Below are 21,935 nucleotides of genomic sequence, written 5' to 3'. Positions count from 1 at the left end.
GTGAATGCAACCATATACATATATATATATATATATAAAGAGAGTATTGATATAATAATAATAATAATAATAATAATAATAATAATAATAATAATAATAATAATAATAATAATAATAATAAACAGAAAAAACAATTAACATCAACAAAAACAATAGAATTTAAAAAATGAAGGTCATTAGGGACAATAATGGTAGCACTAACTGAAAGCTATCTTGGGTCTGAGAATTATCACTCTCTTACTCCTTCGCCTCCGAAAGTTTCTTGGCAAGAGCTGTTTTCTCCGCGTGTAATAAACGAATAGCCTTTTCTGCTCGAGATTGATAAACAATGAGATCTGTGCGCTCTTGATTTAGCGAGCGTATACGTTGGTATGCCTTCTCCAACTGTTCTTGTAGATAAACCTCTTCATGCCCTGTAGCTGACGACATACCGTTGGGATCCGTATACTTTGGGCTTAACGGTGGATATGTATTGCTACTACACTCCGCAGCGGAATCGGTGGTTTGAAATCCAATATAATCTGTCCCCTTTACACGTGCGAGTTCATTGCCAATTTCATCCATGCGCTGCATCCATTTGTCTGACTCCATTTGATATCGTATCATCGTTGCACGCAGTTTCTCTGCCAGTCGAAACACCGTGCGCTTCTCCTCTGCAAGGAGAATAGCTAACTTATACCGTTCATCATTGATGGTTGTGATCTTCGCATCCCGCTCTGCCAGTGTATCGCGTAATTGTTTGCTCATCGCATGCCACGCCGTTGGTGCTGAGTCTGATTTCCCATCCGCACTCACACCAGCACTGCCACCCATGGAGGCATTTTCTTGTCTTAATAGATCATTCTCCGTGGTGAGTATCGTCACTCGATCCTCCAGTGAACGAATACGCTCCTCATACACCTCCCGCTCCTCTGAAAGGGCGTCCTCGAGCGTTCCGTCATTCTTCGAGTCGAGTTCCGCCAGTAATTGCAGATAAAGTGCCTTGTAGTCCAGCACCTCATGCCGCTTCGCATCCTGTTTAATTTGAATCGCCCGCTGGCCAAACAAAATAGCGCCCATCGTCTCTTCTGTCGAGTCATCGGCCGGACTGCAGTTCACCACAATAGAAGTATTGCCGTTGCCGAGCAGTGAGTACTGCAGAATACGTGTGAGTTTCGATTCGCGGAATGGGGCGTGTTGTGATTTCTTCTCCGTGAGGGCGGCGACCACTTTGCCCAAGACGAGTAAACTGCCGTTGATGTGCGTGGCCTCGTCCAATGTCTTTCCCTCCGCCTGCGTCTTACTGACCCGCTCACTCCCCGCCAAATCACAAATAACGAGACGTCCCTCCAACGCCACTGTTGGGGTGTTATTTGATGAGACATCCTCTGAAACAGTGACGGTCTTTACTTTTGTGGCCCGCGTGATGTTAAAACTGAAAATAGTGTGCGAGCGGGAACTGGTGTTGTTCATCATCGTACTCGTCATCTCTTTGCGGCTTATCCCAATGCGAAAGAGTTCCATCGTCTCATCGTACGTTTCCACTTTCTTCTCAATTGGCAAACCAGATGTCTCAGCAACAAGTACGACATCGCCGCGTCCTTCAGGGCCGAGTTGAATGCGAACACGTCCTTTTTGTGCATCTAACAAATCGGTTAGTATCTCATTATATAACTGTACGTAGCTCACACTGCAGGTGTACTCGTGTTCCGTGTCCTCGTGGATGCGTCTCCACACCTCCTGTAGACCTTGCTGTAATACACCGGGATTCTCCGGATCTTCATTACTCATCGTGTATGTTTTACCAGATCCGGTTTGGCCATACACAAAGAGTACACCATGTTGGCCGTCAAATGCAGCATCTACTGCACCACGGGCGAATTCATCGTAAACAGTTTTCTGAGATGTTTTAGGTGGAAATACCTTATTGAATGAATATGTCTTTTCTAATGTTTTTGTTCCAGACTTTCGTGTAACGGTGATTTTAGTGGGATCCGCTGCATCGTAGGAAATGTTATTAAATGTGCACTTCGCCTCACGAGGAATGGGTGGACGCACTCGAAGAAACACAGAGATGTTCTTCGGTGCTGTCTTTCCGCTTGATGATTTTCTCATAATTGAAAATACTTTCGTTCTACCTTTTTTTTTGTATTCCTTTTCTTTTTTATTTATTTCTTCCTTTCTTTCTGTTCTTTTTGCGTTGTTGATATTCCCCTGCACTTCTTTTTTCTTTTCTTTTTTGTTTCTGTTCCTAATGCCAATACTACAACTATCGGTTGTTGTTACGTTGATCACTTTACGTATAGTAACGTAGATACAATCTGTATCTATATGAATGTATATATATACTCTTATTTCCCCAGACCAATGCAAGCAGAATCAATTATCTTCTTTGTTTTCTTATTTATTGCTTTAAACCTTATGATGTGTTTCGCAAAAAAAAAAAGACAGATAAAACGATCGCCCCAATCATAACAGAGAACTATGTATCCAAATAAATTAACAATACACCAAAGATGTAAACACCAAGAGAAAAAAAAGTGAACAAAAAGGGAAAGAAAACATATGATTGCGATATCCCCAAAAAAACAGATATCGTTGTGAACATCTTTGAGTAAAAAAAAGGGGGTGGGGGAATATCGTAACTCTTCACACTCCAGTGAAGCAAAGACAGCCCAGATGTTTTCCCAGTTAATAAATTAATACAGGTGCTTCTGTATGTACCTTCACTACTTCGTTTTTTTTTTTCTTTTCTGTAGAATGATTCATTGTTCCACCATCTGTCATACGCAAAGAACGGAGTTTTCCACGAGGGGGTACAAACACAATAATAGTAATAGTAATAAAAGTAAAACACACAGAGAAACACAGTGTGAAAACCACTACGATGAACACCACATTCATACTTGGAGCAAATAGGACACAGACGCAAAAATATATCAAGAGAGAGAGATTTCTAGGAAATTAGAGTTTAGCTTTTTTTTTCTTCCTTTCTTTCCTTCTTTATTTCTTTTTTCTTTCTTAAAAAATTCTCAGTCTTTACTATCATGACTGCTTTTCTTTTTTTCTTTCCTTCTCACAATACATCTCTTTATTTCCCCAACATCATTCTGTTGAGCACAAAACAGACGGCTGGATACCGCTACTAAAACGCAAACATCATTCTGGGAAAAGTGACAGATACAGAGAGAGAGAAAACAGAAGAAATCAGAAGTTAATAATTATTATTACTATTATTATTATTATTATCATTATTATTATTATTATTATTATTATTATTATTATTATTATTATTATTATTATTTGTTGGCATTTTCACAGCTTCTGCTGTTACTATATGCATACACGCTATTCTCAGAATGAAAAGCACAGGTACGGTAATAATGAAGAGTAAAAACACCTTAGGTTACTCTGTCCTATTATTCTTCTTTTTTACCTCATCATTCCCAATAATTTTAACGCACTGACACAAAATCATTGTCATTTCCAGTTGTCATCCCTTTTTGTTGTTGTTCATATTCTTGTTATTTTTTTTTTTTGCCTTTTCTTCTTCTTTCTTCCGTGGACCACCCATATTATATATATACCTAACAGACCCACATGTACATGTATAATATATACCCTTTTCTTCCTTTTTTCCTCTTCTTTTTCTTCATTTTGTTGTTCCTGCTGCTGTTCCTTCACTCCAGTGTATGTATGTATGTATTTTTTTTCTTTGGTTCTTCCCTTCACTTAAACGTTTTTCTGTTTGTCTTTGCTTCTTTCTTTCCTTCGTTCCTTCTCCTCTTTGTATGATTGTCCTTCCCACGAGCAGCAACAGCAACAGCAGCTATATACACACTGTTGTTACTTCTATACACTCTTGCCTCTCCCAATACCGCCGCTTAGTCAACCTTCACATTACTGTAAATGATATTGACAAACAGAAAGGAGGCGATAAAACCAATCGCACCGCTGAGAATACATAAAGTGTACGCCGCCATTCCCATATAACCAAAGAACAACATGGCACTCATAAACCCTTTTAGTGTGGAGTAGCGGAAGTAGTAAAAGACACTGTAGGCAAAGATCCAAACACCGTACGAGGCTGAAGTTAAGAAGGAACGCCACCACCAGTGATAGTTCAGTCGATTGAGTTGAATGTACGTGGAGAACACCGCCGTCTGTGCGGCAATAATCATCGACAGCACATACACCGCAGTGAGAAACCCAAACATATAGTACACTGTGCCATGCCACACACTGCTGAATATGTACGTGATCTCCACATGCGAGGCGGCGAAGGGCACAAGTCCCGGCAAGAGAATTGTTAACGGGGAATCCAAATACCACGGCGATGGGGGAATTGTGCGGGGAATATTATTAACTTTCACCGGAACCGCAATATTGAGACTGAAGCCCACTGCTGCTCCAATCACCAACAGCGGGGTGGAGACGCCCTGCCATAGTAATAAGAGAATAATAAGCGCAGAGAGGGAGGCGGTGCTCGCGGCGTGGTTGCCGAGGTGAATAAAGTTGAGCACAAAGTAAATAAAGAACATCTGCGCGGGATAAAACAAACTGGTGGCGATGATGATCTTCCATGATCGCATTTTAAAGTACCTTGTTAGCATTGCCGTAACGAGGCCGTTGAGAAAGCTGAAGAGCACAAATAGAAATACCAGTGTGGTGGCCAATACACCGCGACTCTGCGGAGAAACAAATCCCATGCAGGCCACAAATAAAGTAGATCCCACCATCATTGCCAGTTGTACACCCGTACCAACACAAATAGAAAGTAAACCAACACCACGTGGACGGCGAAAGACATCCCCGTGTACAAGTTTCCATCCAGTTTCTTCCTTATCTTCAATATCGGGTTCATTATAGTAGGAGATATCACGATGTAAGGCACGAATTAATACATACCATAATGCGGCAGTTTGTAATAATGTAACAAAAAAGAAGTTTACAATACTGAACCAATGAATTTGTGATTCTTTACCTGTCATTTTCATAAATACATCCCATCTTGTAGACCAGGTTAGATCCGATTCTAACCATTGTACACTGTATGTGTACGTTATTTTTTCATCTAAAGCGCTTTGTGGTGTACCAGATAAAAGATTATTAGTGGTACAAGCACTGTTTCCATGTTTAATACTTGCTGTAGAAATTTGAAATTGTACAATACGGTAGGTTTTCCCTTCCAAATCAAATGGTGAATCAACAGGATGATATGAAATAGTAAAAATAAGATGATTATTTACCAATGGAACATTTTGATTGGATAAAATGGAAGGAACACCCAAGCGAAATCCAGTTCTTACTCGACGATTTCCTTTAGATACAATAATATTTTCCAAACCGGGTAAATCATCAACGTACATATTTCCACGGTAACGACCTTCAATAAGTTTAACCAAATATCTTTCATCTTCACGTTTCATTGTTACCGTACAGAGCTCGACACATGTTTTATTCTCCAACACATTCACCTCATATCCAGATTCCTCCAGTTGATCACCAAATAAAATTTGACCAATATTACGTCGACGTCTTTTACGTCCTTCTTGTTGTAAACAGCGCTTTAATGACTTCCATGGCATTGGCATAACTTTTGTTTTTGAAGTCAGTGGACTGACCATAACTGGTATGAGATCTCCTTGTTGGTAGGATGCTGCAATAGTCTTAAATATCGACATGGACGCGGCCTCCACTGGCATTGTTAAGGAAAGAAGAAGAGCAACAGTAATAATAGCGGCCGTGTAAAGACGGACTCTCATTAAAGTATATCCCATGATGGTAGAAATCATTTTTTTTTTTTTGGTTTTTCTTTTTTTATTCTTTCGTTCTTTCCTTTTTTTTGTTCTTGTTTCTTCCTTTGATTGTCCTCTACCTTTGTTGACGCTCCTCTTAAAAAAAAAGAGAGAAAGGAAAAAAAGGAGAAACAGAGAACATTACATGAAAAACAAAATAAGAAAAAAGAGAATAATATTGCTTCCTAACGTTATTCATGCCCCAGAAAAAAACAAAATAGAATTTTTAAAAAAAACAATAAAATACACGGTTGTTTTCGAATTCGTTATCTACGACAAGCCTATAAATGAAGAAAGAAGGGAGAAAAAAACCAAAAGAAAAAAAGAAAAAAAGAGAATAATTTTACTTCCTAACGTTATCCATGCCCTTGAAGGATAAAATAGAATAAAAAAAATAAAATCGATAAAATACACGGCTGTTTTCGAATTCGCTATATACGACAATACTATAAATCAAAACAGTAAGGGAAAAAAAGAAAAAAAACACATAAGGAGGGTATACGAAAGAAAAAAAAAGCTATAGATATCTCAATTTCCTATTTATTTTTCTTTTTCTGTCACGCTCGCAACGGTTTTAAAATCTTTTTGTTAATGCCATTGGTGTTAAAGTTGTTATTGTTGTTTTGTTTGATAAGGTAAAGAAAGGTGTCACTATTCCTTTCCTTTCCTTTCCTTTCGCTCTTTCTTCTTTTTTCTCTCTCCCTCTCTGTCTCATTCTCTAGGCTGAAAAATCGCCGCGTCTGCTTGTGTGGAGTGCCTCTGCTGAGAAGAGCAGTCCATCCCGCTGCGCCATCTCGTCCAGTGGCCCATCACACTCCACCTGAAATGCCGGCGTCGATCGCAGTACTTGGGCCGTCATCTTTGGTGTATTCACACCGCTGCCCACATTACTGCCGCTGCTGCTGTTGCAATAATGCAACTGTTGATGAGACCAGCGGTGTTGATGATTGTAGTGGCGATTGCGCGAGTGGAGCGGGAGTTGGAGCGGAAGTGAGGAAGAGAGGGGAGACTTCAGAGGTTGGCGTTGGGAATGGAGTGGATTGCAGTGTACATTATGATTATTATGAATATTATGTTGATGAAAGTGGGAATATGTATTGGCGTGTGGAGAGACGGAGATCCAGCCACGGCGCCAGGCACAACGCAGAGCATCGGCGCGTATTTCCACCGGTGCCTCCCGCAGCCACGCACTCGCATCACTGAACCGCCCTTCCTCCTCTTCTTCCCCAATATCATTATCATCATCTTCATTATCAACTTCATCGCCTTCTACCTGTTCATTGTCTGTGACCACACTGTGTACATCTTCCTCATTTTCATTTTCATCCTGTTGTGTTTGCCCGCAAGGACTGAAGGTGGGCTCCCGTGAGATGGAGCAGGTGTTGGAGAAGTACATCGTCAATTCCTCCACAGCAAATAGTGGATCATTTAAGAGTTGAGTGGTGTTCGGCCGCAGTGCGGGATCCCGCTGCAGACACTGCGTCACTAACGAACGAATACTCACATCTGCAATCTCCGCAATGTGTGGGAGAACACCGATGGAAACACGACGGTGTATTTCCCGCACATCATCATTACAATCGTAATAGGCCTTCTTTCCCGTTGCCATCTCTAATACACACATCCCAAAGGCCCACACATCCACCGCCGTGGTGTACGTACCTTCATATATCTCAGGCGCCATGTACTCTGGGGTTCCCACCACATCCGAGCCAACTCCTTCCATCGTACAAAGACCCAAATCTCCAAGTTTTACTCCACCCCGATGGCCGCATATAAATATATTGCTACACTTCACATCACGGTGTATGATATCACGTCCATGCAGATATTGTAAGGCGAGTAGAATTTGACGAGCATAACGTACAAGGGCCTTGGTACGAAAACGTCCTTCTGGCATAAGTTTTTGATATTCCGTGAGTGTCCCACTTGGCATGAGTTCTGTAATAAAAACATAACAGTTCCTTGTGGTTTCCACCCAACAGGCACTACAGTGGAGTAGATTGGGATGTTTTAATTGTTGAAGGAGAAATACCTCTTGAAGAAGTAACTCCGCTCCCTCGCCTACTGTACAGCGGGTCTCAGACCATGCTACTTGTATCCCATCCTCCACATCCATTGCACTGTACACCTCCTTGTAACTACCACGACCAATGAATCCCATTCGAATATACCGAGCATCAGGACTCTGAAAGGGGGAAGAAGAAGAAGGGAGTGACCGCTTCATAACGTCCGTTTCAGAAATAATACTCATTTCTAGGAAATGATAAACGTATATATATTATGGAATGTCAATACTCCTTACTGTCAATCCCCGAAGAGAAGAAATATATAAATGAGAGGAATTACAAATGATAAACCAAGAAAGAAAAAAGAAAACAGGATATGCGCCTCACTAATACTGTGAGTGAAAAATAGCGTATCAAGATATTTATACGCTATTCGGATATATCGGATATGTAGCTACCTTTCGAAATGAAAATTTTCTATCAACTGCTGTGCAAGAAGAAAGAGATGGTAAATCATGCACAGACTAAAAAAAAAACAGAACAGAACTACATATTTACAAGAATCAAATAAAATGAAAGAAAAGAGAAAAAAAAACAGAGATATGAAACAAAAAAACAGAAACAAAAGAAAAACAAGATTAGAATTATAATGCTTCCAATAATAATCAAATATATACAAACACTTTCGTGGTACTGCTGTACAGCAATGAAAGGAAGAAGAAGAAGAAGAAAGGGAAAAAAAAGGGCATGCGCTACTTCCTTCATTCATCATACTAGGAGAGAAGCAGTCGCATAGTTTTGTAGAGCAATGTCAATAATAATAATAAACACATATGGATAGCCAGTAGAAATGAGACAAAAAAATATATATCAATGATAGTGTACATCCAGCTATTTTTTTTCTTTCGTTTTAACTGATGCACCCTCTCACTCTCTCGATCTCTTTTTCTGCACATACACACAAACATACGCACCACTCTGTGTCTCGTTATCCCTTCTTTAGTTGTTTAATTGGTTTGGTGTCTCTAGTTCCTTCCTTCCTTTTCTTTTTTTTTCTTTTACTCCTCCTCCTTTTCCTTTTCATCCCCCTCTTCTTGTCGCTTCCTTTCTCTTCTCTCTCCTTCTTCCTTTCATCCCCTCTTCCTTTTACCTTTTGCTATTGACGTCTAATCATTGTACTTCATGACCTCATTCATCACCAACTGCCGCAGCTGACTGGCGTTCAGTTCGCTGCTATCAAATTCCCAAAAGAAGCGTTCACTCGCCTCCGCCTCGAGCTCCTCCCCACCGCAGTTGTCCCGCACCTCCCGCAGCCACGGATGTGCCAACGCCTCCTTCGCCGTCATGCGCTCCTTCGGGTTGTACCGCAGCAGTCGAAAGAGAAAGTCTTTAAACATCGTGTAGTTTCCCTCCACATCGGCCGGGCCTTCCTCCCTCGCGCGGCTGGCGGCGAAGTACTGCGACTGCAGTTCCGTCTGCACCGCTTCCAGCGGCGGCCGCTCGCGTGGGGGCAGCGCGCGGATGTAACTGAGTGCCTCCGGGGCGTGCACGTGTGGGAGATCCCGCACCACGTCCGGCACGCCGAGCAGCTCCGTGATGAGATGGAGTTGGTGGATGTAATCGCGGCCGGCGAAGAGCGGGCGGCGGGTGAACATCTCCACCGCCAGACACGCCACGCCCCAGAGATCGACCGCCCCGTCGTAGTCGTCACTCACCAGCAGCAGCTCCGGCGGCCGGTACCAGCGGGTCACTACGTAGTGCGTCATCTTTGGGCCTTTGCCCCGCGCCAGGCCAAAGTCGCAGAGTTTTAAATCACAGTCCGAGTTGGTGAGGAGATTGGCGGGCTTTAGGTCGCGGTGGATGACATTCGCACTATGAATATACCGCAGCGCACATAACAGCTGATACGTAAAGTACTGACAGTGCACCTCTGTTAACTTGACCGAGGAGGACTTCAGAATAGATTGAAGATCGGACGACATAAGCTCCGTTACAACATAGATATCTGAAAATCCAGGGTCAGAAGGTCGAAATAGGTCTTTAAGAGATAACACATTAGGATGTTTTAGGAAGCCCAGCAGCTTGACCTCGCGCAAAATGCGCTTCCCATCCACAACATCACCAAAAATATTACTAATTTTTTTTATAGCAACAGTATCACCTGTTGCACTATCCACAGCACTACAAACAATACCATATGCACCTCGGCCAACCAGACTACGCACTTCATATCGTTGAGGAACCTCCACTCTAGATTGAGTGTCAAAAGTATATGTTACTTTTCCCTCTGAATCGGGTGCTGAGACGTGCGTCAGCATTTCTACTCACCCACAACCGAAAACAGACCTCCGAAATAATATATTTGTGTTGATCCTTTTTTATTTTTTATCGGTATTTTTTTTCTTTTTATGGCTTTCTTCTTCTTATATTTTCGGCTTGTGTCTGGAAGCTGAAGTAGTATAGTTGAAAGAGAAAAAAAAAAGAGTATAAAAAGTAAAAGAAGGAATTCATCAGATATACACAACAAATAGCCAACATATGATGAGAGAAAAATCAATCTCTTGAATTTCACCCCACCTCTACCCTCCTTCTCTCATCATTCTATGCATTATTTGATTAGCATAAAAAATATTAGCACTTCTATTATTTTTAACCACGAATTCCTGAAGAAGCTGTGGCTGCACTTAGTCTTCGTTCTAATGTGCGTACTCGGGCTTGTGATGCCCCCAATTCTCTGGCCACTTCACGTAATTGTTCAAGTTCACTATGAAGATTATCAATAGACGCATCTTTTAACAATAACTGATGACGAAGTTCTTCTATCTCTCTTCTTAGTCCTATTATACAAGTCCCACGTTCTTCAAACTCAGGAAGAGTAGTTTCTGCAACAATATTTCTGGTATTGACATTTGTATTAGTAGAAGTAATAGTAATATTATTTCTAGGAACTATACTTGATCCCCTATCTCCACTTATTATACTGTTTGATTGGGAATTCACTAATTGAGAATATTCTGACTTGAGTTCTTCCACTTCACTCATCATGGAACGCAGCATCTCTCTCGATGATACTTCATTATCTTTCAGTTGTTTTTGAAGTTCTACTATAACTTGACGTGCCATCTGCAATTCCTCTTGAGTCATCTTTAATGCATGAACTGCACTTTGTGGCTCCTGTCTTCCCTCTTCTCTTGACAGTCGTGAGAGTTTCATGCTTTGCAACTCTTCTTCAAGCTGTTGATTGAAAATCCAAAGTTCCTCAATATCAGACTGTAATTTACGCTCTCTATCTTCTGCTATTGTGGCACGCCTTGAATATATAGAGACTTGTTCTAATAATTCTTTAAAATAAAATAACATGGAGTCATCAAATATGCATTCTGATATTGTTTCAATCAAATGTCTTTGATTTGCTTCATAGTCAAAAAGTGTATCCCAGTTGCTTTCCTGCGATTTTTTTAGTAAAATATACAGTTGGGTATATGCAAGGTGATTTTCAACTAACTGATCGAGAATGGGTCCACCTAGTTCAATTTCACGTAATGTTCTCTCATTTTCCTCTGCAGACGCAGAAACTGATACCGGTGTTATTCTTGATGGTGATAACGATAATGATAACGGCAACGACAATAATGATGATAAAGGCGGTGGACGATAATCCGTCGCCCTTCGCGGCCTTGCTGATCCCACCATCGACTGTGGCTGTAAATAGCAGGGCGATAATATACTGTGATGTGTGCCATTCTTTGTATTTCCCTTAATCCACCAAAAAGGACACACGGCACTGCCTGTACACTGCCATTCCTCTCCATGAGCTGAAAGTAATTTTCTCAGAATTCGGTACTGGAGAGCCACATCCACTGGGAGATCATCCGTGAAGTCGTGTTCTAATTCACTCTTTACTGATGGTTGCATCCACGTGGGATATTTGCTTAGAATTATTAATATATGTTTTGCGGCTCTGTCTGCTGGTTCGCGACGCTTACCTCCAGAGTGATGATGATAAAAAAAAAACAGAATAGAAAGAAGGAGAGAGAAAGAGAGAAAAAAAAGAATAAATGAAATTGCGTGTGTTGGTATTATCAAGTACATAAAAAAAGGGGAAAAACAAAAACATCATGTTATATATATATATATATATATATATATATAGATAGATAGATAGATAGATAGATAGATAGATAGATAAGAGACCGAGAGAGATAGAGTCTTACCAGAGCAGCAAATAAGAGATCACAGACACAAATTGTTACATCTCTCTTGTTGGAAAATAAACGCCTAAAGAAGAAACGAGTGAGAGACTGTGTAATACTGTAAGAGATAGACTGTAAATAAAACGGCTTAGAGCACTCTAAAGAAAAAAAAGAGACAGAAAGCTGGACAGACAAAAAAAATCCCAGGCATAGAAAATCTAAAAAAAACAGGGAATCTCCGTCCCTATCTCTCTCTCTCCCCATTGCCGTGAGAATTTGGTTATTCCCTTTTTAATTTCATTTCCTTTTATTTTTTATTTGCCTCTTTTGTCTTCGCCCGATTCTTATTACTGTCGCTACTAGGAAAGGAGAAGGGGGTAAGAGGGGTATTTTTTTGTATTGTGTTCTCTGCCCTTCCGTTTCTTTCACTTGCTTTTCCCTTTTGCCCCCTTTTTAATTATTTTATCGTGTCCTCTTGCCTTTTTTTTTTCAATAATTGAATTTGTATTTGGTGAGGGTATAAAGAGAGAGAAAAAAGAAAGAAAACAAAAAAAGAAGGAAACAAACAAAAAAAAACACGAAACGTAGTACAGGAACCCGTATCGTCGATTATATGCGGACAAATCTAGGTAAGTATATTCTCTTTCTTCAATTTTTTCCTTCTTTTTTTTCTTCCATCTTTGTATTCTCTTCCTCCTCGTTGTGTTAATACATGGTGGATGGGGATACCCTCATCTCCACACAAGTAAAAACAACAAACGAAACATCAGAGATAGAAATAAATATTAAATAATAAATTAAAAAAGAAAGAGAACAACAACCGGAGACTAACAACGACAAGGACGACAAATACAATAAGGAAAAAAAAACAGGGGTTGGAAAAAACAAAAACAAAGAAAGAAGTACAAGATGAACGATATACATACAAAGCACGTGTATGAATAATATACGTGGTCAAATATATTTTAAGACGTATGCACATACCTGCGTATATGTCTATGCCAACACAATCTCGAGAAATAAAATTTTGAAATAAAAAAAGAAAACCTGATGTGCACATTGATAGTAAATAAAGCTATCCTGATGGCGGTCAGCTGAACCACTACGCATAGACTCACTCCACCTCTGATATAGGGGCAGTAATAATAATAATAATAAAAATAAACCCTTGGTGGTGCGTCCAACTCAAGCTCCTATGTGGTCCTTATTTTATCTCCTTTTCTCTGCAGGCATATTATATTATATATATATATATATATATATATATATATATATATATATAATATTGTTGATTTTTGTACCGGAGTTTCCATTGTTTCATTGCCTCTTTCTTCCTTTTCCCCTCTCTTGGTCACCCTATCCCCATGTAATATAAGCACGTAAACGTCTTCGTCTCTCTCTTTTTTTGTTTTGTTCGCTATCTATGTAAGTGTCCGTTATTGTGTTTTTTTTTTTCTTTACGTTTCCTGTCGATCTCTACCCATCAATCACAGATGATACATATATATATATAAACGCACATATAAATACGTACATGCAATACAAACATGTATATTATACACCCACACTTTATCCCCACTTGCGACTGATTCTAATATCCTGTTTCGGTTGCTGCAAATATATTACCAGTAAAATCACTTACACTCCTGGTTCCTCATCATTATCATAATAACAATAACAACAACAACAATAATAATAATAATAATAATAATAATAATAATAATAATAATAATAATAATAATAATAATAAATAACCCATTTACCTACAGATGCAGTAACCTTATTTGCCCCCGTTATCCGCTAGGGACTGAAAAAATGCGGCCTCATTACCTGGTGCCGGTCCTCTGCCAAAGAAACTCTTCTCTGTTTCAATATCGGTCTCATCACTCATCTCAAACGCCGTCTGTTCTAACGGTGACTTGCTCGATAAGGTCTTTCGCTCGTATGCCATTAACAGTGCGTACCGGGCGTTGAGGGCCTCGGCGGTGCTCATCTTCGCTAACTGTGCCATCGCGGCGTATGCGACGCGGGAGGCTTCGTGGGTTCGCGGGAACGGCGGTCCGGGGAGAAACGAATGGGCGCCGAATGCCCGAGCGGCGGAAGTGCCGTCGTTCAGTCGTGCGATGAGACACGAGATGTTGTCTTTGCTGCCGCGGCGAATGGCCTCGTCACACACGCGGGCGGCCACAACCGCCAAGTCGGTGCACTTGGCGATATGTTGATGCACAAACGCCACGACCTCCTCGTTGGAGAAGGAGCCCTCAAAGACGCCGTCGCAGGCGAGAATGACGACATCCCCCGCCCGACAGGCGATTTTGTTTACATCTGGAACAGCAATGACTTTTTGGTTCTTGTAGTCCTCGCCGACATCGCGGTGCTTAAAGGAGGTGTCGCCGAAGGAGCGGGAAACCGCCAGGTCGCCGTCCACGCGGTTGCTAACTACACACCCACCACTCGCCTCAATGCGTTCCCGCTCGCTGGGATTTGTCGGCTTGTGGTCCTCCGTGGCGAAGATGATGCGGCCGTCGCGTGCGATAAGCGTGCGGGAGTCGCCTACATTGCAGACAGTGACATTGTAGTCGCGTGTGATGAGGCAGAAGGTGCCGGTGGATCCGCTGGAGTCACCCACCTCACGCACAAACTCACAGTCGAGGGAAACACACACATGCTCCAGCTCCACTTGGCCAAAGTTGCCGTTGAGGGATTTCACTTTGTCTGGTAAATGTGCAGCGATGTACCCACTGCAGCCACCGCCGTTGTGGCCATCAAAGACACCGAGGAGACTCATGTCATTTTCTACAAGCATCACATGCGCATCCTCCATACTGGTGCGATAGCCATTCACGGAAACGCAAGTGGCTCCAATGTAGCTGCTACCAGCTCGGTCAACGACCTTGCTTAGAATTGGCTTCGGTAGCATAGAGCCCATTGTTGCGTATTATTTCTCGTTGTCTCCGTTTGGTTAATTGCTTTGGTTTACTTATTCTCCGTTTTTCTTTTTCTTTTTCTTTCCTGATTCCTGTTGATCTTTCCTTTCTGTTTTTGTTTTCTTGTTCTTCTTTTTGTTTCTCTTTTTTTTTCTTTTTTGCGTGTTTCAATTCTATTTCCCTCTGCTAGTTATGGAAGAGAAGCTAATAACAGGGCTTCCTTCGTTCTTTTACCACCAAGTACACAGAAAAGAAGAAAAACAAAGAGAAGGATTTTTTTTTTTCGAAAAGCCGACATTTAGAACAAGCAAACACAGAAAAACAAAAAAAATAAAGCAATAGATAGCATATATATATATATAGAGAGAGAGAGAGAGGGAAAAATAAAAAGAAAGGAGAAGAAGAAATGGGGAGAGGAATTACTTTACTTTAGTCAAGGAAATATAATCATTCACTCACCCTCCACCCCTTCCACCAAAGAGACTAGGAGAATCTGCTACAAACTAATTACTTCATAACCACAAAAAAATATAATAATAATAATAATAATAATAATAATAATAATAATAATAATAATAATAATAATAATAATAATAATAATAATAAACGCTTTCCATCATCTCGTTACCACTACCTCCCAACATCATCACCTCCTCTTCCTGTTCCTCTTTCTTCTCCTTCAGCACGCAATAAGGAAACAAATTCTTCCTCTGCCAAGGGAACACTACGCACACGGCGCAGCATCTCCTCTGTGGACTTCCCCTCGTGGCAATCCTTCAACCACAAAAGTGTTTCTTCCATTCCAAGTAACATGAGTTGCTCCTGTTCTCCCTGCAAAATGGCAATAGCCTCCATAAACATAATCCGCCAACCCTCCGCAAAGAAGAGATCCCAGAGACGAGATGTAAAATCAATAGGAAATTGATATGTATAAAGTGTAAGAAACCACTGTGAGGCAAAGAAAACAACTTCTACTCCAGCTTCTAAAAAATGTTGGTGAAGTGATGGTAACAGACGCTCAATCAATTGATGCAGTACGGCAAAGAATACTTGTAGAAGTGGAAATCCTGGTAGGAATAACTCTCGAAGTCTAAACAATGGTGAGAAAGAAAGATGTATGAGCATCCAAAAAGCTTCCTCCTCTGGTGTGTGTATGAGAAGTGCAGCTACAATAAATGCCATTCCTTGACAATACCCCACTCCTGGGTCAAGTTGACTAAAGGCAGAAAGAATACGCCGTAATTCCATCTGACCTACAGAGCCATCACCAACAAAGAGACAGTGAGTTGGAAATGTACGACTGAGATCACACCGGATTACATCAAATATTCTACGATCTACAGGCATATTAATAAGGGAAATATATCGTGCATGATGGGCTCTAATCACACTCGCCGGGCGTTGTAGTGATCCAGTAAAAAATCCCCCGACTAATCTTCGAAGAGTGGCATGCAGAACGCCATTATAAAGTCGAACACGACGTCGCATTTGTTTCCCAACACGCTGCTGTGCTTGTCGAAGTGCCATTACTTCTGCACCCTTACTGTCATTATTTATTGTTACTGTTACTTAACTCTTCACATTTTTGTAATTCCAAGGAGAGTCGCAGTTAGCAAAAAATACGACTTGTCCAGAATTCCTCTTCCCTCTTAAGTGTTGCCTCTTCGGTATTCGTTAGACTTGCTGGTGCCACTGTCATAGTATCACTCACTACGTAAAATCCAAATTTATCAATAGCTGCTGGTCAATTTACACGAACCCCCTGTACTTCTAGATGTTCTGGCATCACTTGCGATATGGAGACGTACAGTACTACTCTACAATAAAAGATATTGACTACTCTTACTTTGTCTCTTGTCGTGCTGTTGTTATTGCTTACTATATTTACAACTGAACGAGAAGATACACAGAGAATATGAAAAGAAAAGGAAGAAAACAAGGAAGATTACATATATGAAATATATATATATATATGTTGTTCCACAACAGAACCGAGATCCCCCACGTGTAGTGAAGTACCACGTTTATTTAAAAGTGAAAAAAGGATTGCCAGAAGGGAACAAGAGCAGTAATAGCAAAACAAAACCTTTTTTCTCCCTTTAGGCAATAATTCAGTACCAAGATATTTTGTTCTCCGCAAGATAAGAAGCAAAATAATAGTAAGGCCCCAGATGCAGTGAAAGCACAATTTGAAGCAGAATAAGAGAGAAAAAACGATGAGAAAGACTAATAAAGCTGATACTAAAACCTGTGCTTTGCACCCCTTCTCACAAAAGAGCTCTTATTGCCTGTTGAAAACGGCCAACGATAAGTCTACCATATCACATATCTAGTCATGTTCCTTCCCCTCTTCTAATTTTTTTCGTTTTTTCTTCATTTCGTCGTCTGTGATTAATGGTTGTACGTTGTCCATGTTGATGAGCAACAACAAAAATAAAAAAAAAAGAACCAAAAATACTGACAAGACAAAATGATTTTTAGAAAAAAAAAGACTATTTGAGCAAAATATCACTCATAGATTCACTGACCATCTTTCTTCTAATTGAGAAAACAATAAGACTGTTTCCAGTGCAAACTTATGACTAAATACAGAAAGTATATATCAGGCATAAAAAAAAAACGGGTCTTGGGTCAAGTAAGGAAAATAATGTGGAAAACGAAACCGACCACTAGGAATGTGATCATCAAAAAGCAAACGCCATAACCGCATAAAACTGAGTAGAGAAAAAGACAAGAAAGTCATCAACCTGTCATATATACATATATATATATATATATATATACGTTTATTTTGTTTTGCTTTCTCTTTTCTTTATTCTCTGCTGACAGAATGGGAAAAAAAAAAACCATGTGGGCTACAATTTTAGGTAGAGGACTTTTCCTTCTCATTATCTACATCTCCCTGGTTCTCTTTCGCTGGTAATGATGGCGATGATGGCGGTGATGATGATCTAGTGGCATCACGTAACCGTGGTTTAGTGAAACTAATCGGTACTAGTGGGGCATAAGTCTTCGAATTAGCGGATGTCTCATCCCATTCAGCTCCCTCAATAGAAGAAGATGTTGCTTCTGATGCCTTTAATGATGTTCCTGGTGGTGTTGTGCGAGACGTTGGAATTTGTATAGTTTTTTCTATACGTCCCTTCACTATAACTGGTTTCGGATCCTTTTCTCGATCTCTCTCTCCCTCTGGTTTGAGGATGAGATACAACGTAAAGAAGTTTGCAATCGTATTTTGCACCGATTCATCCCGTTCGTCGTTATGACCTCCTTCAACTATGTGGTGGAGACATGATCCTTTAAACGCATCATGCACTGCCACGGAATGCATAGGCAGTACAAAGTCATCATCTGCTCCGTGAAATATAAACGCTGGCGCAGCACATTCCGAAGCATATTTCAAAGCATCCAAGTCATCAATATCGAATGCTGCCCGTTTCGCAATCCTCTTTCTAATGCGATCTACAATATTATCCACAATAACGGATGGAATCCTCTTAGATCCATGTCGCCTCACCAAGTCTTTAATAAGCAGCCGCAGGGTAGAAAACGGCGAATCACAGACGATGCACTTGATGGATGTATCCTTGGCGGCATACATAATAGCGGTGACGGCGCCCATACTGCGGCCCCAGAGCCCAATGCCGTCCACATCCGGCTGGCCGGCGAGATACTCCACGACGGCGGCGAGGTCCTGCCGCTCGTAGAAGCCGAGCGAAATAAACTCCCCGTCCGACACCCCGCTCCCCGACGCGTCCAGGGCGAAGAGCGTGAAACCGTGGCGGAGCAGAAATAACGCCTCGAGGGCATCGTAGCGGGAGCCGCAGTTGCCGTGCAAATACACCACGCACGGCCGGCGGCTGCCGGTGAGGGGGCGGAACCACGAGCACTGCACCGCCATGCCCCGCATGTTGTAGAGCGTCAGATCGGCGCGGGTGTAGCGGGTGGCGTCGTCGTCGCCAATGCGGAATATGTCCGGGCCGAGATCCATAGCCGGGTCGTACTGCGCCCGCGGTGGGCGGATAATGAGATCGCAGATGGGATCAAATACACCCCGCCCAGAGGCGAGATACCGCACAGCACCTACGGCAGAGAACATGGCTCAATCTAACACACCCAGAGTGACCGTAGAAAAATGGATATATAAATATACAAATATATTTATATATATATGGAGATCACCGTGGAAGAGAAAGCAATTGACGGCGATTACGGTGGAGAGAAACCCCAACGCCGTGAGGTCTAGTCCCTCCGTAGTAAGAAAAGAAAAAACTATAAACGCACTATCTATCTTTCTTATGAGAGAAAAAGAAAGAAAGAAAGAAAGTGAGGCAAAATAATAATAATAATAATAATAATAATAATAATAAAAGAGAATAATGAGAGCAGAAACGACAATAAGTGCAGAGATAGGCTTAAAAAAACCACAACATAATAGTGCTTAGAAAACCCTCTCTCAAAGGGGAGAAGGAGCATATAAGCAACAAGTAATGTGAAGTATGTACTTCTGAACGAGCAAAGAACAATCTGAAATAACAGAATGCACCAAAACCACCATAGTACAGAGAAATAAAATCAATTAAGTGGATAAGAAGAGAAAAAAAAGACTCAACGAATGTATTGTGTCCATCCTACACAGAACTCTCTTATAGGTGCAACAGCTACCGCCACCCGCCTCAGCAGGGAATCCCCAATAGGTGTAGTGCATAAATAAGCATTACAAATGCCTATGACAACACCCACTAACACCTGGGCAGGGGTATGAAAACCATTATATATGCGACCATATGATACCACTGTAGATGATAATAATAGAAACGCCCACATTCCAAACGGAATAGAAATTCCATACACACCAGCTTTACGTATCAACCATGTTACAAAGAAAAACATAAACTGTGCGTGATCACTTGGCATACCATGCAAGCTTGGGGCCAACTTATAAGAAGTGTCATGTAATCGACTGTTTGGCCTAGGACTTTTAATACAAGCTTTTAAAACGGCGTTAAGTAACGTGTTATGTATAAATCCCAATAAAAGGATAAGAGCGGGTGTTTGCTGTGGCGATAGCGTAGCGCTAGCGAGTCCAGCTACAAATATCACTATAACAATAGGTAACAAACTTGACAGAGCGAACACAAAACTCAAAGGATCTTGGCTGTCATAAAAAGCCGCTGTCATTGTCCATACACGCCATCTTTCATTCATTATCAATGTCAAAACGAAAAAAAAAATCTAAAGAAGAAAAAAAAAGACAAAGAATGAAAACAAAAGAAAGAAAGAAGGGGTTCTCTTCTCATTAACTATGACACACAAGATATACATACATACACGCCACGCGCATACAGATAGAAATCCCAAGAAGGTACCAAAAAGAAAGAAGAGAAAACACACAAAGAAAAAACTGTTAAGCGTTGCCACTTATTCATTCACCACTCTAATGACAATATGTGAGTAGGCATGTGTTTGTAATGAATCAACAACAAAAAAAACACATTTTCTTTTCGTCGTTATTGAAGTTGTGGTTTTTGTTATTCTTTACAACTGTTCATCCACATCAAAGACGTCATCTTCTTCACCACGTTCCTTCTCCTCTAATGCGCCAGGTTTATTACGATGCCAATACTTCACCTCTGCTGAACAAGAAGCGAGAAGATTTCCCAATGGACTCCAAGCAATGGCATTCACTGGATTCGCAACATCTCGGAAACGATCATGTGCATTCTCCACAACTGCCGCTTCGTGAATAACGACTGTAACTCCATCCTGCCGTAAAGTTCCCTCACATGCATCTACTATCCAGTACATAAGACTTCCATCAGCCCCTGCACTAACAAATAAATCTGGCACATGTGGATGCCACTCCACGCGTTCCACAGATTTTGAATGTGCCTCATACGAGACTACTTCCCGTACCATTCGAATATCCCAAAGTTTCACCGTACAATCTTTTGATGCCGAAATTAGTGTCGTTCCATTCGGGTTCCACCGCACACAATTGACCGACTGTGAGTGTCCCTGCAGGGCGGCAATACTCCCTCGTGAGGCCGTACGTGGATCCCACAGCCGACAATCCCGATCTTGACTTCCCGTGAGAATAAGCGAGTGAAATGGATGCCAGTCGACCGTCACAACATCCCCGCCGTGGCCCTCCAACTTCACTTCCTCCCGCGCCTGCTGTGGATTGGAGCCAACGGCGTTTGTGTCCCACACCCGCGCCGAGCCGTCCTGCCCGCAGGTGCAGAACTTTCCCTCCAACGGCGCCCACGTCACTTCCCGAACGGCACGATGATGGGAGTTGTACTCCGCCACCAGAACAAAGTTGGATAGCCAGAGTTTCACCATTCCTGCGTCATCACCGCTGATAATCAAGTCACTTCTGCTACCCCATGTTATGGCTCGACAAGGCCGATGATCTTCGTGGGCAACGGTTTTAACTTCTACACCAAATGTATGCCCATTGAAAAGAAGAAACTCACCACGACCTGTAGAACACAAAAGACGACGTCCATTAGGTGCCCATTTTAAATTCATAAGGGGTACTCGGGTATGTCCACCGCGTGTATCAGGGTGAAAAGATGTGTTAACCCACTGTGTACATAAAGCAGTACTTGGGTTAAAAGGTGTTTGTGAAGCAGGTAACATATCTTTCGAATAGTACGGATGTGGATCTACATGATACCCATACGGGGTATTATGATGTAGCAGACGTGTAGTCACATGTCGAATAGCAGAAGAATAGAAATCAACAGGGCGTTGACCATGAATTTTTTTTCGTGGTACATATTCATCATACTCTTGACCTCGTTGTCGGAAACGAGGTGGTGGTGGTTGTGGATGATAGTTACTGGCTCGAGAACCATCTACTTGCTCCATCTTTATTTTTGTTCTCCTTCCTACGGTCTGTTTTTTTTATTTTTTGCCTCCCCCTTTTTTCTCTCGGCTTTCACTCAACAGTGCCGTTAAAACCTGCTGCGATCTCTTCCTACTACAACTACTATTGAAGAAAGTATACATCGTCACAAAAAG

At 41.4% G+C, this 21,935-nt stretch overlaps 10 protein-coding genes across 10 annotated transcripts; all 10 read right to left on the bottom strand.

Annotated features, from left to right (window-relative positions):
• Nucleotides 1-237: 237 nt before the first annotated feature.
• Nucleotides 238-2,094, bottom strand: LSM04_006439 (Kinesin motor domain; the record flags this gene model as incomplete). The annotated part of the gene is made up of 1 exon (XM_067329811.1): nt 238-2,094. One exon carries the CDS (start codon nt 2,092-2,094, stop codon nt 238-240), a length of 1,857 nt encoding a protein of 618 aa, XP_067187453.1.
• A 1,769-nt stretch (nt 2,095-3,863) lies between these two features.
• On the bottom strand, nt 3,864-5,774 carry LSM04_003172 (Nonaspanin (TM9SF); the record flags this gene model as incomplete). The annotated part of the gene is made up of 1 exon (XM_067329808.1): nt 3,864-5,774. One exon carries the CDS (start codon nt 5,772-5,774, stop codon nt 3,864-3,866), a length of 1,911 nt encoding a protein of 636 aa, XP_067187297.1.
• Nucleotides 5,775-6,495: 721 nt separating this feature from the next.
• On the bottom strand, nt 6,496-8,031 carry LSM04_006949 (Protein kinase domain; the record flags this gene model as incomplete). The annotated part of the gene is made up of 1 exon (XM_067329807.1): nt 6,496-8,031. One exon carries the CDS (start codon nt 8,029-8,031, stop codon nt 6,496-6,498), a length of 1,536 nt encoding a protein of 511 aa, XP_067187479.1.
• Nucleotides 8,032-8,952: 921 nt separating this feature from the next.
• LSM04_007035 (Protein kinase domain) lies at nt 8,953-10,104 on the bottom strand (the record flags this gene model as incomplete). The annotated part of the gene is made up of 1 exon (XM_067329806.1): nt 8,953-10,104. The coding sequence occupies one exon, from the start codon at nt 10,102-10,104 to the stop codon at nt 8,953-8,955; it is 1,152 nt and encodes a 383-aa protein (XP_067187487.1).
• A 331-nt stretch (nt 10,105-10,435) lies between these two features.
• On the bottom strand, nt 10,436-11,701 carry LSM04_009756 (uncharacterized protein; the record flags this gene model as incomplete). Its single annotated transcript, XM_067329805.1, has 1 exon — nt 10,436-11,701. One exon carries the CDS (start codon nt 11,699-11,701, stop codon nt 10,436-10,438), a length of 1,266 nt encoding a protein of 421 aa, XP_067187614.1.
• Nucleotides 11,702-13,759: 2,058 nt separating this feature from the next.
• Nucleotides 13,760-14,908, bottom strand: LSM04_002997 (PPM-type phosphatase domain; the record flags this gene model as incomplete). The annotated part of the gene is made up of 1 exon (XM_067329804.1): nt 13,760-14,908. The coding sequence occupies one exon, from the start codon at nt 14,906-14,908 to the stop codon at nt 13,760-13,762; it is 1,149 nt and encodes a 382-aa protein (XP_067187288.1).
• A 628-nt stretch (nt 14,909-15,536) lies between these two features.
• On the bottom strand, nt 15,537-16,433 carry LSM04_008486 (Rab-GTPase-TBC domain; the record flags this gene model as incomplete). Its single annotated transcript, XM_067329803.1, has 1 exon — nt 15,537-16,433. The coding sequence occupies one exon, from the start codon at nt 16,431-16,433 to the stop codon at nt 15,537-15,539; it is 897 nt and encodes a 298-aa protein (XP_067187550.1).
• A 1,336-nt stretch (nt 16,434-17,769) lies between these two features.
• On the bottom strand, nt 17,770-19,005 carry LSM04_008285 (Xaa-Pro dipeptidyl-peptidase-like domain; the record flags this gene model as incomplete). Its single annotated transcript, XM_067329802.1, has 1 exon — nt 17,770-19,005. One exon carries the CDS (start codon nt 19,003-19,005, stop codon nt 17,770-17,772), a length of 1,236 nt encoding a protein of 411 aa, XP_067187540.1.
• Nucleotides 19,006-19,514: 509 nt separating this feature from the next.
• LSM04_004700 (Phosphatidic acid phosphatase type 2/haloperoxidase) lies at nt 19,515-20,114 on the bottom strand (the record flags this gene model as incomplete). The annotated part of the gene is made up of 1 exon (XM_067329801.1): nt 19,515-20,114. The coding sequence occupies one exon, from the start codon at nt 20,112-20,114 to the stop codon at nt 19,515-19,517; it is 600 nt and encodes a 199-aa protein (XP_067187384.1).
• A 330-nt stretch (nt 20,115-20,444) lies between these two features.
• LSM04_000373 (WD40 repeat) lies at nt 20,445-21,782 on the bottom strand (the record flags this gene model as incomplete). Its single annotated transcript, XM_067329800.1, has 1 exon — nt 20,445-21,782. One exon carries the CDS (start codon nt 21,780-21,782, stop codon nt 20,445-20,447), a length of 1,338 nt encoding a protein of 445 aa, XP_067187164.1.
• Between the last annotated feature and the right edge of the window lie 153 nt (nt 21,783-21,935).

The sequence above is a fragment of the Trypanosoma melophagium genome, assembly GCF_022059095.1.
Source record: "Trypanosoma melophagium isolate St. Kilda chromosome Unknown ctg5segment0, whole genome shotgun sequence".
NCBI classification, from domain to species: Eukaryota; Euglenozoa; class Kinetoplastea; order Trypanosomatida; family Trypanosomatidae; genus Trypanosoma; species Trypanosoma melophagium.
Note: the sequence above shows the minus strand (reverse complement) of the source record. Positions and strands in the feature narration are given on the sequence as shown.